The following is a 13,230-nucleotide window of genomic DNA, read 5'->3' as shown; positions in this document are numbered from 1 at the left end:
ATGATTTTAACCAACCTGTGTTACTCTTGATTCTGCTTACACAGAATCTGAGCTTTAAGCTGTTGCTGTTATGAAGGACACGGTCTGTCTCAGGAAGAAAATGAGCTGGCTTTCTTCCTGTCCCTCCTCACGTTGCCGTCCTAGTTCAAGGCTGCCTCACCTGCTTTGCAGTTTCACCAGCAGCCCCCCTGCCTGTAGGCTCCCTTCGGGTCTTTCCCCACCCCAAGCTATCCCACACGTCCAAACTGAAAAATATTTCTAAAACATCACTTTGATCATATCCCTTCCTTTTCTGCTCAAAAATCTACAAGTATGGACAGCAGTACCAGAACTTGGGGGACCACGTGCAGGGCACAGTGAGGAGGGGAAGCCAGAAAGAACGAGGCCAGGCCGGGGTGAGGAGCCCTGAGGGGTGTGGCCACCAGCGAGGGTGTGGGCTGAGTCTGGGTCAGCTGTGAGATTCAAGGGGGTGGGGTCCTCAGTCTGCCTGGGGGAGGGGGCCACAGAAAGGCAGTTCCAGGGTCACCCAGGTGTTCATAGTCAGGCTTCTGGATGATGCTTGTTTGAACAGGGACCATCAGTCCCGAGGGCAGGCAGGTAAAAGCTGGGCAGGGAGCCAGGCCCCAGGCTAACGGGCTGGGTTTCAGGCCAGACGCGTGTTAATGGATGCATTGGTGTGCTCAGTTGGAAATGGAGGCAAAAGTGGAGCTGGGCACATTCCCCGTCCTGCAGAACTGGTGGAGCCAAGGCATCAGGGAATGTCTTTCCCTCTGTGGCCTCCATGGTGGGGATTAGCTCAAGGACTAACCAGCACTGGGCCATTGGGGCCTGGGGACCAGGGACCTTCCAAGTGGGGGAGAGGAAATAGCTCATTTGGTCATCAAGGACCCTCCAGACCAGCACTGCAATAGAACATTCTACAAAAATAGCAAAATGATGTCACAAGTGGCTATTAAACACTTGAAATATGGCTAGGAGGACTGAAACACTGAATTTTAAATTTTATTTAATTTTAAATTTATTTAATTAATTTTAAGTGGCCACATGTGGCTAGTCACTACTGTATTTGACAGGGCAGGTCTAGAGCTTGGCTCCTGGCTTGCTTATCTATGTAATATCCTAAAAGTCACTCTCATGTCCCGTCCAAGCCCATCAGGCAGGTGGTGATGTTCTCTGCCATGTACAGGCCATTCAGCCACCTCATCATGGTGGCTGATGTGTCCTTGCTGCATGGATCTCTGTCTCCTTCCTTTCCACCTATTCAAGCCCTGCCCATTCTTTCTGGCTGAGTTTGAGCCCATCTGCTCCCAAAGCCTTCTGTAAGGGCCCAGCCCACCCTGCTGCTCCCCGTCATTGCTGCCTGAAACATTTATCTGCCCTGCAGTTTCCAGAACTTCATAATGTCTTGGCATCTCTCTCCTTAGCAAGGCAGTAGAGAGGTTCTTCATCATCCCCTAAGTCTCGCTTAGCTCCCCATCACCGTGAGCCTCTGTCCTCACATGCGAGTTTCTTTCTACAGTGAAGTTGCCTAGTTGCCAGCCTCTAAGTCTCTGACCTTGAGCTTCTGGGCCTTAAAACAGACATTGCAGGTATTAAAGGTCCTCAGTCCCTCCTGCCAGACCTGTCATTGACTCAGATTCTTAGGCCTTGAACTGCCCTGGTGTCTCTGTGCTCCCAGTCCTCTGACCCACTCATTCACAAACCTTTCTCTCATCACTTTCCTTCTCTTCCATCTCTCATTCCTTCCCTTCCCCTACTTTCAGGGCCCCACACTCAGTTTCTAAGATTACTGGGAGAAAACCCCAAACTTGTGTTACTTTTTTACACAGAGCAATTTAGCTTTTCTGGTCAGCAATTTCTCCCTCCTTGCCTGGCCTTGAACCTTTTCCCTTCATGACCGAAGCCCGTTTGTTAAATGTGGTTGGTAAGCACTTGAACAGTCTGTGTCCTGAGATACATTCTCAGCCCTCGTCCACGGTTTTCTCTTCCTGCTCTGTACAGTATGGGATCCCAGAGCACAGGGACAGTGCTCTGTAGTCCCTCACCTTCCCTGAGTGCTTAGTCCAGTGCTGGACATGCCTAGAAAGTAGTTGTTGAATTGAATTTGTTTGACTTGGAGAGAGGAATCGAAGGCAACCCCTCTGGCCGCGAGGCTGCGGTGAACATTGGACGAAAAGGAAAGTTGGTTTAGGGCAAGGAGGAGCAGAAACAAAGGATGAAGTTGGCAAAAATAATGAAATCTTTCTTAAACTTCATAAAGGTCCTTATGTAAGTTAGCTATAAATTTTTTAAACTGTAAAATTAATACATGGTATGGAAGGCAAGCCTGTGGTACTTTTTTAAATACATGGCAGCCTCAAAGGAGTTTTATTCAAAAGAATGACACACCATGAATGCGGTAGTTAAAACATGTGGGCAGCTGGGAAGGAATTAGAATGTGGAGAAAAATCACAAGGGAGGCATATGTTGGTTATTCTGGGACTGCCTCCTAATGCAGAAGGAGCAAAATGATTAAAAATGCTCATCTGTTGGGATGAGCTATGCATTTTAGCACCTAGACGGGATCTGGTTACAGTATTTGGGACAACACCGTTGCAGCTCGTTATTGTGAATTGAAGTTAATAACTGAAAAATTGGTTATTCCCAAGTGATTTTCCTTATCAAGTTCTTCAAGATTTCCAAAGTTTTTTCCCCCCATCTTGTTTCATTTCAGGTACACATTTTTCTACAGTGGCATCACGAGTGATGTTCACGTGACGGAGCGGCCGGCCAGAGTGGGCATTCTGCTGGACTACAACCACCAGAGGCTGCTGTTCATAAATGCCGAGAGTGGACAGTTGCTCTTCATCATCAGGCACAGGTTTAATGAGAGTGTTCACCCTGCCTTCGCCCTGGAGAAACCTGGGAAATGTACTCTGCACCTGGGGATAGAGCCCCCGGATTCTGCAAGGCACAAGTGATCCTTGGCTTTCAGAGTTTGCAAGAGCAATATTTAAATTTTGGGGAGGGGGGGCTGTTGTTCTTTCCCTCCGGTGCTATACATTATTCAAAACGTCTCCCACACATTCGCACTAATGATAGCTATGTGCACAGCAGTTAGCACCTGAGCACAGCCCAGAAGAAAACTTTGACTTTTCGAGCAGTGTGTGAGTAAAGAGGATGAAGACAACCACAGCTCTTTGGTTTATATGCGTTTGAGTTCTTTCCTAAACTAAGAGGTCTTACACTTGACTTGGGAACCAAAATAGAGAAATAGACTTCCACCTGTTTTGTTGGTCAAAGAAACCCTCTGATGGACAGGTTGGAGCGAAGGGAAGGTCGTGCTGGTCAGGCATCTCCTCTGACAAAGAGACATGGACATTTGCCACAAGAAAAATGTCCCCTTTGCTAAAGGATGATGAATCCTAATCATTAGAGAAAGTGTTTTAACTGAGCTAAATTTATACTGTACTCTTTTGTAATAATGTATACTGTAGAACATGAGCCTCTTTTCCCTGAAATTTTAAATGTAGAAAAGCGCTAGATATTAGAAATTTCCATTTCGTTAAATAAATGGTTAGAGTCTATAAAACCAAACATGTTATGTGAACTTATTGCATGTAATGTACTAGTCTGGCGTCTCAGGAGCAGGACAAACTGCAGAGTAAATACCCAGCACACTTCAGTGAGTTGTGTTGCTATTGGTTTTTATGCAAGAATTTTACACACACACATGCATATATATATATATATATATATATATATATATATTTATTTATTTATATATATATTTTAAAATCTAAATACTCTCAGCCATAGTTATAGTCAACTCTCAGAAGCTGCAAATCTCTTTTTACTAAAATAAAATGGTTGGTCATTTTTAGATACTGTATTGATGCCTGTAATGCCAGCTACTCAGTAGGCTGAGGTGGGAGGATCACTTGAGCCCCAGAGTTTAAGAACAACATGGACAACATAGCAAGGTCTTATCTCTACAAAAAAATTTTTTAAAAATTACCTGGGTATGGTGGTGCGCTTGAGCCCAAGAGTTTGAGCCTGCAGTGAGTTGTGATCACTCACACCACTGTACTCCAGCTTGGATGACAGAGTGAGATCCTGTCTTAATTAAAAAAAAAAAAAATTGTATTGAGATCTTTTGAAATCTTCCTAAAATGTGTACAAAGTTGATAAATGTATATTGAGGTGATTGCTCATTTCCTGTAAGGTAAATACTTTGATCATAGTTTTTTTTAAAAAACTTTCCTTAAAACATTATGCATTCAGTTATTTTCCTCAGTTGAGAAATAATGTCCTACTTTTTGGGTATATTCTAAAGTCTATTGTTTGCAGCTAGAAAGTCCAAACTGGATCTGTAACGGCTTTAACAGAGCCCTTTGAAAGCCATCACCCTGCTTTGCAATTAGAGAAGTTGCTGGCAAGGTGGAGTCTTTGTGAGGCTGGAGAAGTAACTTGCGGCTTTGTGGAGAATGTTATCTTCACTTTTTCAAATCTTGAACATGTTGTGATCAGGTTCTGACTGATCGGCCACCGACAGTCATTATTACTTTTTTTTCCCTTGGTGCGAAAGTATAACAGCATGAATTTTAGAATTCGTTTCAGTTTGGGTTCCTCCAGAAGCAGACTAACTTAAAGACGTAGTGCTGTTGTGTCCACAGGAGCTGACTCCAGGAGGAACACTCGAGGAAGTGGGGAAGGTGAGACAGGAAGGGGAAGCCAATAAAGGACGTGTTTCATGAGTGGGTTATTAGTGCCGTGGGCACCTGGCTCACTTGTGCTGGGGCCCCTCTGGAAACCACACGGAACATGCCAGAGACTGGCGCTGACCCACTCCTGCCCAAGCCCTGTTGGTTGAGGGTTGCCTGGGGGACGTTCTCTGCAAGCTCCCCTGGTCCTGAGCAAGCCCTCAGAGAGAGTTTTTGGGAAACACAGATACCTGGCACAGGGCTTGTCAGTGAGTCAAAACCGTCCAAGGCAGCTGCCGGTGCCCTCTGTCCGCTGGAGGTGGATGGGGCAGGTAGCTGTGCCTGCCATCGTGCTGGAAGCCGCTCTGCCGTGAAGGAGAAAGCCTCTGTTACGGGAAGAATGAGGCTTGAATCTTGACTGAGCCCTTGCAAGATGATTGCTTTGGGAAGCTCAGATTCTTGAGTTGTAAACATCAGGTTAAGTAAGCATGTGAAGTGGCACAGTATTTTGTAGTTTATAAAATATCATGACAAGGGACCCCAGAGATCCTCTAAGTCCAACTACATCCCCAGTGAGTGGCCCTCCTGTCTCCGATGCTGTGGCAAGTGGATGGTGAAAGGTAGGACGGTGGAGTCAGGAGATCCATGTGTTAGCTGCCTCTGTCTGTCGAGTGATAGGAGATTTCTTGCTTGGTCTTTCAGGGATTATTCTAGCGCAGACAAGTAGAGCTAAATTAATGCTGTTGTCCCACATTATCAAGAGTTATTTACCCTTTGGCCGTTCTTCTCTGATTTCCACTTTCTCTTCACACAACACAGACCCTCGGAAGGAGGAAAGGAAATCAACAAATTTTGGTCAAAATTGCTCCTCTGGAAATCTGTCAGTGGTGTTTGTTAGGTTCCTTTTTTTTTTTTTTTCTTTTCTTTTTTTAATTGAGACAGAGTCTTGTTCTGTTATCCAGGCTGGAGCGCAGTGGTGTAATCATAGCTCACTGCAGCCTTGAACTCTTGGGCTCAAGTGATCCTCCTGCCTCAGCCTCCCAAAGTGCTGGGATTATAGGCGTGAGCCACCACGCCCAGCCTAAGTTTAATAACATGCACAGCACATGCATTCTCTCTTTTAATCCTCATTAGAACCATGCACAGTAAAATTTGTTGCCATTTTATAGATGAGGAAACCAGTCTCAGAGCAGTTAAAATAACTGTTCACAGTCACAGCTAGCAGGTGGCAGAGCATGGATTTACGTACAGCTCAAATCCTGAGCTAAGAATAAAATGATTATATTTTGTTTCATTCTTTATTGTAGATCATTTTCCTACATATATGTAGTGTGTGAGAATTACATGTGTGTGTACACACATATGCATGTATATACATACACATACACATACATTCTCTTCTCCCTTCTGTTTTGTTGTTGGTGCTGCCATAACTCATGGAAGACATGGGGTTACCTTGCCTTTTTCTTCAATACCAGTGATCTTCGTTCATTTATGCCCAGCATTATTTGCACATGGTTCTTTGAGAGTTCGAAAGAGTCTGTAACATTCTATTTGTGGAGAAAAAACTTTACATATATGAAATCAAAATGCTGCTTCTAAGAGGTATGGGGTCAAAATAAAGGAGTTTGTGGGAAAAAGAAAAAGAAATGAGTATTAACACTGCAGTCCTTCTCTGTTTGCATACATTCCTGGCAAACTTTGTCAAAGTTAAAAATATTTTTCTATTGCAACAAACCGAAACATGTTCCTGGTTTTTTTGGAGGTGCTTCCTTAATGTCCAAGAGAACTGAAGTTTTGTACTTCCTCACACCCAGTTACAAAGACGTGTGCTTTAAGGACCAAACACTAACTCTCTCCCACTGGAAGCATCCTTCACACCTCACGGGCCATTATCTGAAGTCCCTTCTCATCCTCACTGCATTAATTACCCATTAATAATGCCAAGTGTTCAATTGCTAAAGAACCCGCAGGACTCAAACAGTTTGTATTCACGGAACAGCTTTATTACTGGCAGAGGATACAGGACAGCCACGCAGGAGAGGCATTCGAAGGCATTCTTTGTGTCTCAAGTGCAGGCTTCTTCATCCTCCCACCGTGGGTTTGCACAGTACACAGGGGCTCCAGGCCTCAAACTGCCCGGTGCATATGTGAAGCACTTTGATACCAGGAAGCTCAAATTTTGTTCATGGTGGTGGTGGTGGTGGTGAGCGTCTCATAGTGAGCTGGTCACATGGGCACGTTCTAGTGATGTCACTAACCCTTACCGTCGAAACTCACCTCCCCAGCCCTGACAGGCGCCAACGATTATTACTAAAACAAGTGCAAGTCGTAAATCTAATGATTACTGCTAAACAATGTTGACAGGCTGATACATCCTGCTCTGAAACAACTGTTGAATCCATGGTTATAGAATGCCACTTACTTTCAGTTAATAGATTCCGTGGCGTTGTCCAAGGGTCACTAACTCTATAGATATGTGTGTGGCCAATTACGATCAGCTGAAATGAACCCCTGCTAGGCATTTACTATTGTGCATTCCTGAGCCCAGCTGCTAAGAATACTATCAGAATCAAAACATCACATGCACCCCATAAATATATATGATATATGTTATGTACACAGAATAATTAAAAATAAAAAATTTAAGAAAAAAGATTAAAGGCAAAAAAAAAAAAGAATACCATTAGTAAGAGCTGAGTGCCTGTGCTGCCACAGCCATCCCCTTTAGTCCCCTGATATGGGGGCTGTTAGGGCTGAGGGGTGATGCCAGGCACCTCCCTGAGCTGAATTAAGTTGCACCTGACTTCTGGCCCCTTCGCAGTGCTCAGAAGGGAACATATACTCTGGGCTGTTTCTGGAGTAGGAGATAACAGCTCTCATTTTCCTTTACTACCCTCAAAGTGTAAGTGGCTGTGCCTCTCTTTTCTGTGCCTCTGTTTTGGTCATAAGTGAACTTCCTTTCTATGCTGAGTTTGTTTTTCCAGTTGATAGCAGTAATTTCAGATCCCCAAGTAATACATGAACTTAAGAATAGTTTGAGGGTTGGAGAATGAATAATGTTTAACTTGGAACTTAGGGAAGGCTATAAGAGGCCTTCGAAGATTTGAAGAACTGTTACATGGTTACATGGAAGCATGGAAGGTATCAGGCTCTTTTTTTTTGAAACAGGGTCTCACTCTGTCACCCAGACTAGAGTGCAGTGGCATCATCATAGCTCACTGCAACCTCAGATTCCTGGGCTCAAGGGATCCTCCTGCCTCAGCCTCCCAGGTAGCTGGGTCTACAGGTACATGCCACCACACCTGGCTAATTTTTATTCATTTACTTTTTTTGTAGAGACGGGGGTCTTGCTATGTTGCTCAGGCTGGTCTTCAACTCCTGGTCTCAAGCGTTGTCCTGCCTCAGCCTCCCAAAGTGCTGGGATTACAGGTGCAAGCTACCACGCCCTGCCAGGAAATCAGGCTTATTTTGATTTTTGTATTAGGACCAGTGGGTAGTAGTACCATCAGTGGGTAGAAGTTGAGGAAGTCGGTTCAAGAGAAGGAAGAACACCCTGTCAGTGACAGTTGGCTAAGGGGCAAGCTGCTTAGCAGGTTATGAGCACTCAGAGTTAGACAGAATGATCAACTGTCTGGAATATCAATGATCAGATTCTGCTTTGTGTTCTAGATAAGTGGTTTTTAAACTGTGTTTCTGGGGTAGTGAGATTCCACAGAGGTGCCTGAGGGCCAGCATGGGATCCAATGGGAAGGCCAAACCCCTATCCTATCTCATCATGGTAGCTCAATTTTTATCTGTTTTACACATTGGGTTCCATAGAATAATTTATTTGATAAAAATATTTCTATGGTTAAATAATGTTTGAAAACTAGATAACCACTGAAATTCAAGTCTGAATGTTGTGACCCAGGGTCACATCTGAAAGTGTCTAAGTCTTTCTTTCCTTCAGGGTCCCCTTTCCTTTACTATCCAAATACTGATATAATGTTGATTTCAAGGAATTCTGTTTCCTATCCCAAATTTCAAAGAATTCCTATAGGTGATTACGTTTTCCTGGTTAACACCTCCGACCTCCTGCTTCCAAATGCTCCTCCTTCTCCTCTAGCTGTCTCATCACAACTTAATGCTCCCCTAGTCCCATTCGGTCTGCACCATCCCCAAACATGGACACAGTGCACCTTTGATTCCTTAAGGCAGCGCTTACACAAAGCTGCCATCGTTAGGGTTACCATGGCTTTTGTTGAAGACTTGGGGTTAATGAGGGCAAGTTTTCATAGAACACGAACCATAAAGCTGAATGTAAAACATCCAACATTTCGAGGAGAACCCTCTGATCTCTTCTTCAGCCCTATTTCCTGCCATACTGAACAGAATAACCTGTCCATTTTACCTTATTCTTTAAATTTTTAGCTTGTGCTCAAGCTTTGGTTTTCAGTGGAACTAAAAAACATCAAAACGTGAAAATCTCTCCTACCAATATAAACATCTTTTATAAGTGTACGAGAGCAATTTGCCCTCCTTATCTCTGCCTCTCCTACCCTGCCCCAGTGCCAGGCCTCTCTTTGCAGAACTAAAAGGCCCAGTGAAGTAATTCCCCAAACCAAAGAACATTCCTCTGCCTAAGATGAATCTGGCCATTACCTCTGAAAATGGTTGTAGAATCCCCTTAGCATCTCCCCTTTTGTGGTTTTCTGTAGAACTAGCTAATCATTTAAAATCCTTTCTCAACCTAACTGGAGCTCCTACCCTTCGTGTTGGGCTGCCCCAATACCATGAAGGACTTTACTCCTCAAAGGACTTCAAGGAGAAATGACACCCTTCTAGAGTCAACATGCTATTTGAAGATTTTATAACTTAGGGGTAAGTGGGTGAAATAATTAAGAAAAAGGAAAAACGGGGGTGGAGAAGCACCATTCATTCATTCAGCACATACTTACTGGTACTTACTGCGGGGTGGGCAGCATGTAGGCCCTGGAGAGATAGCAGTCATTAAGTCAGACAAAATCCCTGCTCTCAAGGAGCCTATATTCCAGTGGAGGAAGACAGACAATAAACACGTGTATAGCATGTCAGTGGGGAATAAGAACTATGAAGACAGGTTGAGAGAATGAAGGGTAACAGAAGGTAGGGGCTGCTCTATGTTAGGTATGATGGGAAAGTATCTCTGATAAGACGGTGTTTGAATGAAGACTAAATGAAGTGAGGCAGCAAGCACGTGGACGTGGGTGAGGGACGATATCTCTCGTAGAAGGAAGAGAAAGCATAGAGGTCTTGAGGCAGCAGGATGGGGGCATCAGAGGAAAAGTGAGAGCCCGAGGGTACGATGGAGTGAACGAGGGGAGAGACGGGTAGCAGATAGAGTCAGAGTAGCCAGGGACCAGTTTGTAATGGCCTTGAAAGCCAAGGAAGAACTTAGGTTATATTCTGAGTGAGTTGGCAAGAAGTGACAGGTCTGAGGGGTAGACGCAATGGCAGTCAAAGAACTGGCTTTTCACATGTTTGGGTATCATGTTTTTTAACATCAAACAGGATGGTTCACAAAGGCCCCCTGAGCTGGCCTTTGCCAGTTCTCAGCTCCTACAGAGAAGAGCCAAAATGGCCCGGTGTACGTGGGAGAGAAGAAAAGGCATTCTTTGTCTCATTCTCGGCTCTGTCCAAGAACCCCGTGACCCTGCTCGCTTCCTGCTTCTAGGGGAGCTCACTGCGGACTGGTCACCATTAGGACCCGCCTAGTGCCGAACTGTGGGGAAAAAACTGCTATTGTACCTGGGCTGACTGTGGGCTGAACTGAGTCTGCTTGCCCTCTATGAAAAGTTGACAACCACCAAAGACGGAGAAAGACAAGCATATTTGAAGGAAACGTTTCATATCTTTTTAACTGCATGATTTTGCAGTTACAGGGAAGATGAGATAATGATGTCATCCAGGGAGGCTTTCTGGCCAAATAGGGCCTCATATGTGTGTATCTATGTGTGCATGTGAGTGTATCTGTGCATATTTCACGTGTGTGTGTAAGTATGTGTGACTGTGTGTATATGTGTGCGCGCTTATGTTTCAGGTGGGAGGGCGGGCAGAGGTAGAATTATCACTACAATTCAGGGCTGTTTTCCCATTGAAGATCCAGAAACTGGATTTGGTAGCACTCTTATTTTTTTGAGATGAGATCTCGTTATGTTGCCTAGGCTGGTCCTGAACTCCTGGGCACAAGCAGGAGTCTCCCGTCTCAGTCTCCCAAAGTGCTGGGATTACAGGTGTGGTCCACTGCAACCAGCTTGGTAGAGTTCTTAAAGGTTGTCAGGTCCATAGTACTCACCCATATTAATCAAGCCCACAAGAGACTAATTATTCAGAATGCCAATTGCTTAATTTATAGTGAGAGGTCACACTGTCAAAGGAGCTAGAGAGCACTTTTCTGCTGGTCAGAGGATTCTCTCTCTAGGCCCCTGAGCTCCCAGGCCTGCAGGCATCCACCATACTTGGGGCTGGACTGCACACACCGCCTGAGGCTGCCTACCTCTCAAATTCCACACACTCAGGAGAATTGACATGTATTCACACAGGAAGCCCCATGACAGTCAAAAGGTTGGTGATCTAGGCAAGGTATGTGGATGATGTTAATAGCCAGCACTATCGAACTGCGGTGGCCAGCCATGGGGCCCAAATAGTTGGGTTTGCTGGTCCAAGTACTTCCTTCCTGCATCAGCACTAGGCTTCCCTGATAAATCCTTATATGGAGGGAGGGGTTCCTGTCTATTCAGTCCAACTTACATTCACAATTTTGTCTTTTTTAAAAAGGGTACCTGAAGACCATTTCCTTGCGGGGCACGGTGGCTCACGCCTGTGATTCTAACACTCTGGGAGGCCGAGGCGGGTGGATTTTTTGAGCTCAGGGGTTCGAGACCAGCCTGAGCGAGAGCAAGACCCCGTCTCTACTAAAAAAAAAAGAATAAATTATCTGGACAACTAAAAATATATAGAAAAAATTAGCTGGGCATGGTGGCATGTGCCTGTAGTCCCAGCTACGCGGGAGGCTGAGGCAGTAGGATTGCTTGAGCCCAGGAGTGTGAGGTTGCTGTGAGCCAGGCTGACGCCACGACACTCACTCTAGCCAGGGCAACAGAATGAGACTCTGTCTCAAAAAAAAAAAAAAAAAGACCATTTCCCAGACTTTAGTTTTCTTCTATTACTTAGTGAATACTTGATTAGATTTCTGGGCCCTGTCCTTCCTGCTTTTGATGTGGAAAATACTGTGCCTGTTATGGTGACCCTTGTGGAGGACAGAACATCATTTATCATGTGAAGATCCTGCTAATTTAATACTCAGATGAAAACCGTGCTTGCAAGTTCTTATGTCACATCTCACTGTCTCTCCCATGGATTGACTGCAAGTAGGAGGAGGACACTATTATTCAAGGATTTGTTGTAATTGATGAGAAAAAGAGGCTCAGAACACCAATGCTGGAGTCACGGAGATCTAGGTTCAGACGTGGTTCTGCTTCTTTATATCTGTGTGGCTTTAGACAAACTGTTTAGCCTCTCTTAGAGTCCTCATTCTAAAGTAGGAATAATACTTGTTATGATTTGAATGTGTCCCCCAAAGTTTATCTGTTGAAAACTTAATCCCCAATAGAATAGTGTTGAGAGGTGGGACATTTAAGAGGTAATTAGGTCGTGAGGGCTCTGCCATCATGAATGGATTAATGTCATTACTGTGGGAGTGGGTTTATTTTAAAGCGAGTTCATTCCCCTCTTGCTCTGTCTCATGAGTTCTCTTGCTCTTTTGCCTTCTGACGTGGGAGGATGCAGCAAGAAGGCCCTCAACAGATACAGCCTCTCCATCTTGGACTCCCCAACCTCCAGAACTGTAAGCCAAATACATTTCTGTTCATTATAAATTACCTAGTCTCAGGCATTCTGTTATAGCAACACAGAGTGGACTAGGACAGGTTGTTCATTCATTCAGACAACAAATGTTTATCAATTATTAATACTAAGGTGCCAGGCACTGCAGTAGGTACTAGAGATACAGGAGTGACCAAAACCAACAAAGATTCCTTCCCTGTGGAAGTTTGTGTTCTATTGAGAAGAAGAACATACAATAAAGGAGATAAATGAGTAAGTTGTTTAATGTCAGAAAGTGATATATGCTATAAAGAAAAATAAAGTAGGGAAGGGTGGTTGTGAGAAGTAAATGAAAAAATTGATGTATGTGAAATTGTTAACAGAGTGCCTGGAATAAAACAACAGCAAAAATTTTAGCTGTTATTATTAATTCAGCTACAATTATAGCACTTAGTGTACCTCTCAGTGTACCCCCTCCTTTTTTGTTTGGACACACATACACATTTTTTAAAATGCAAATAGAAATGGACATTTTCTCACATCGACGAGCATAGATTCACATCACTATTTTAATGCCCAGTTGTAGTCCACTGAAAAAATGGACCTTCAACTCCTCAGCTGGTCACTTACTGCTATCCAACTGACACCCAAGTTTTCATTTCTATAAAAATGCTTTAGTTTTAAAGGCACCAACTTCACTATT

At 44.2% G+C, this 13,230-nt stretch overlaps 1 protein-coding gene across 1 annotated transcript in view; it reads left to right on the top strand.

The window, feature by feature from the left end:
- CMYA5 (cardiomyopathy associated 5) overlaps positions 1-3,573 on the top strand; it is an 82,459-nt gene extending 78,886 nt beyond the window's left edge. The window contains exon 13 of the mRNA XM_012664525.1: positions 2,714-3,573. Within this exon, the coding sequence (XP_012519979.1) occupies positions 2,714-2,960 (247 nt within the window). The 3' untranslated portion in view covers positions 2,961-3,573. The remainder of the gene's footprint in view (positions 1-2,713) is intronic.
- The last annotated feature ends 9,657 nt before the right edge of the window (positions 3,574-13,230 follow it).

Source organism: Propithecus coquereli, unplaced genomic scaffold (genome assembly GCF_000956105.1).
Source record: "Propithecus coquereli isolate 6110/MARCELLA unplaced genomic scaffold, Pcoq_1.0 Scaffold9, whole genome shotgun sequence".
NCBI classification, from domain to species: Eukaryota; Metazoa; Chordata; class Mammalia; order Primates; family Indriidae; genus Propithecus; species Propithecus coquereli.
Note: the sequence above shows the minus strand (reverse complement) of the source record. Positions and strands in the feature narration are given on the sequence as shown.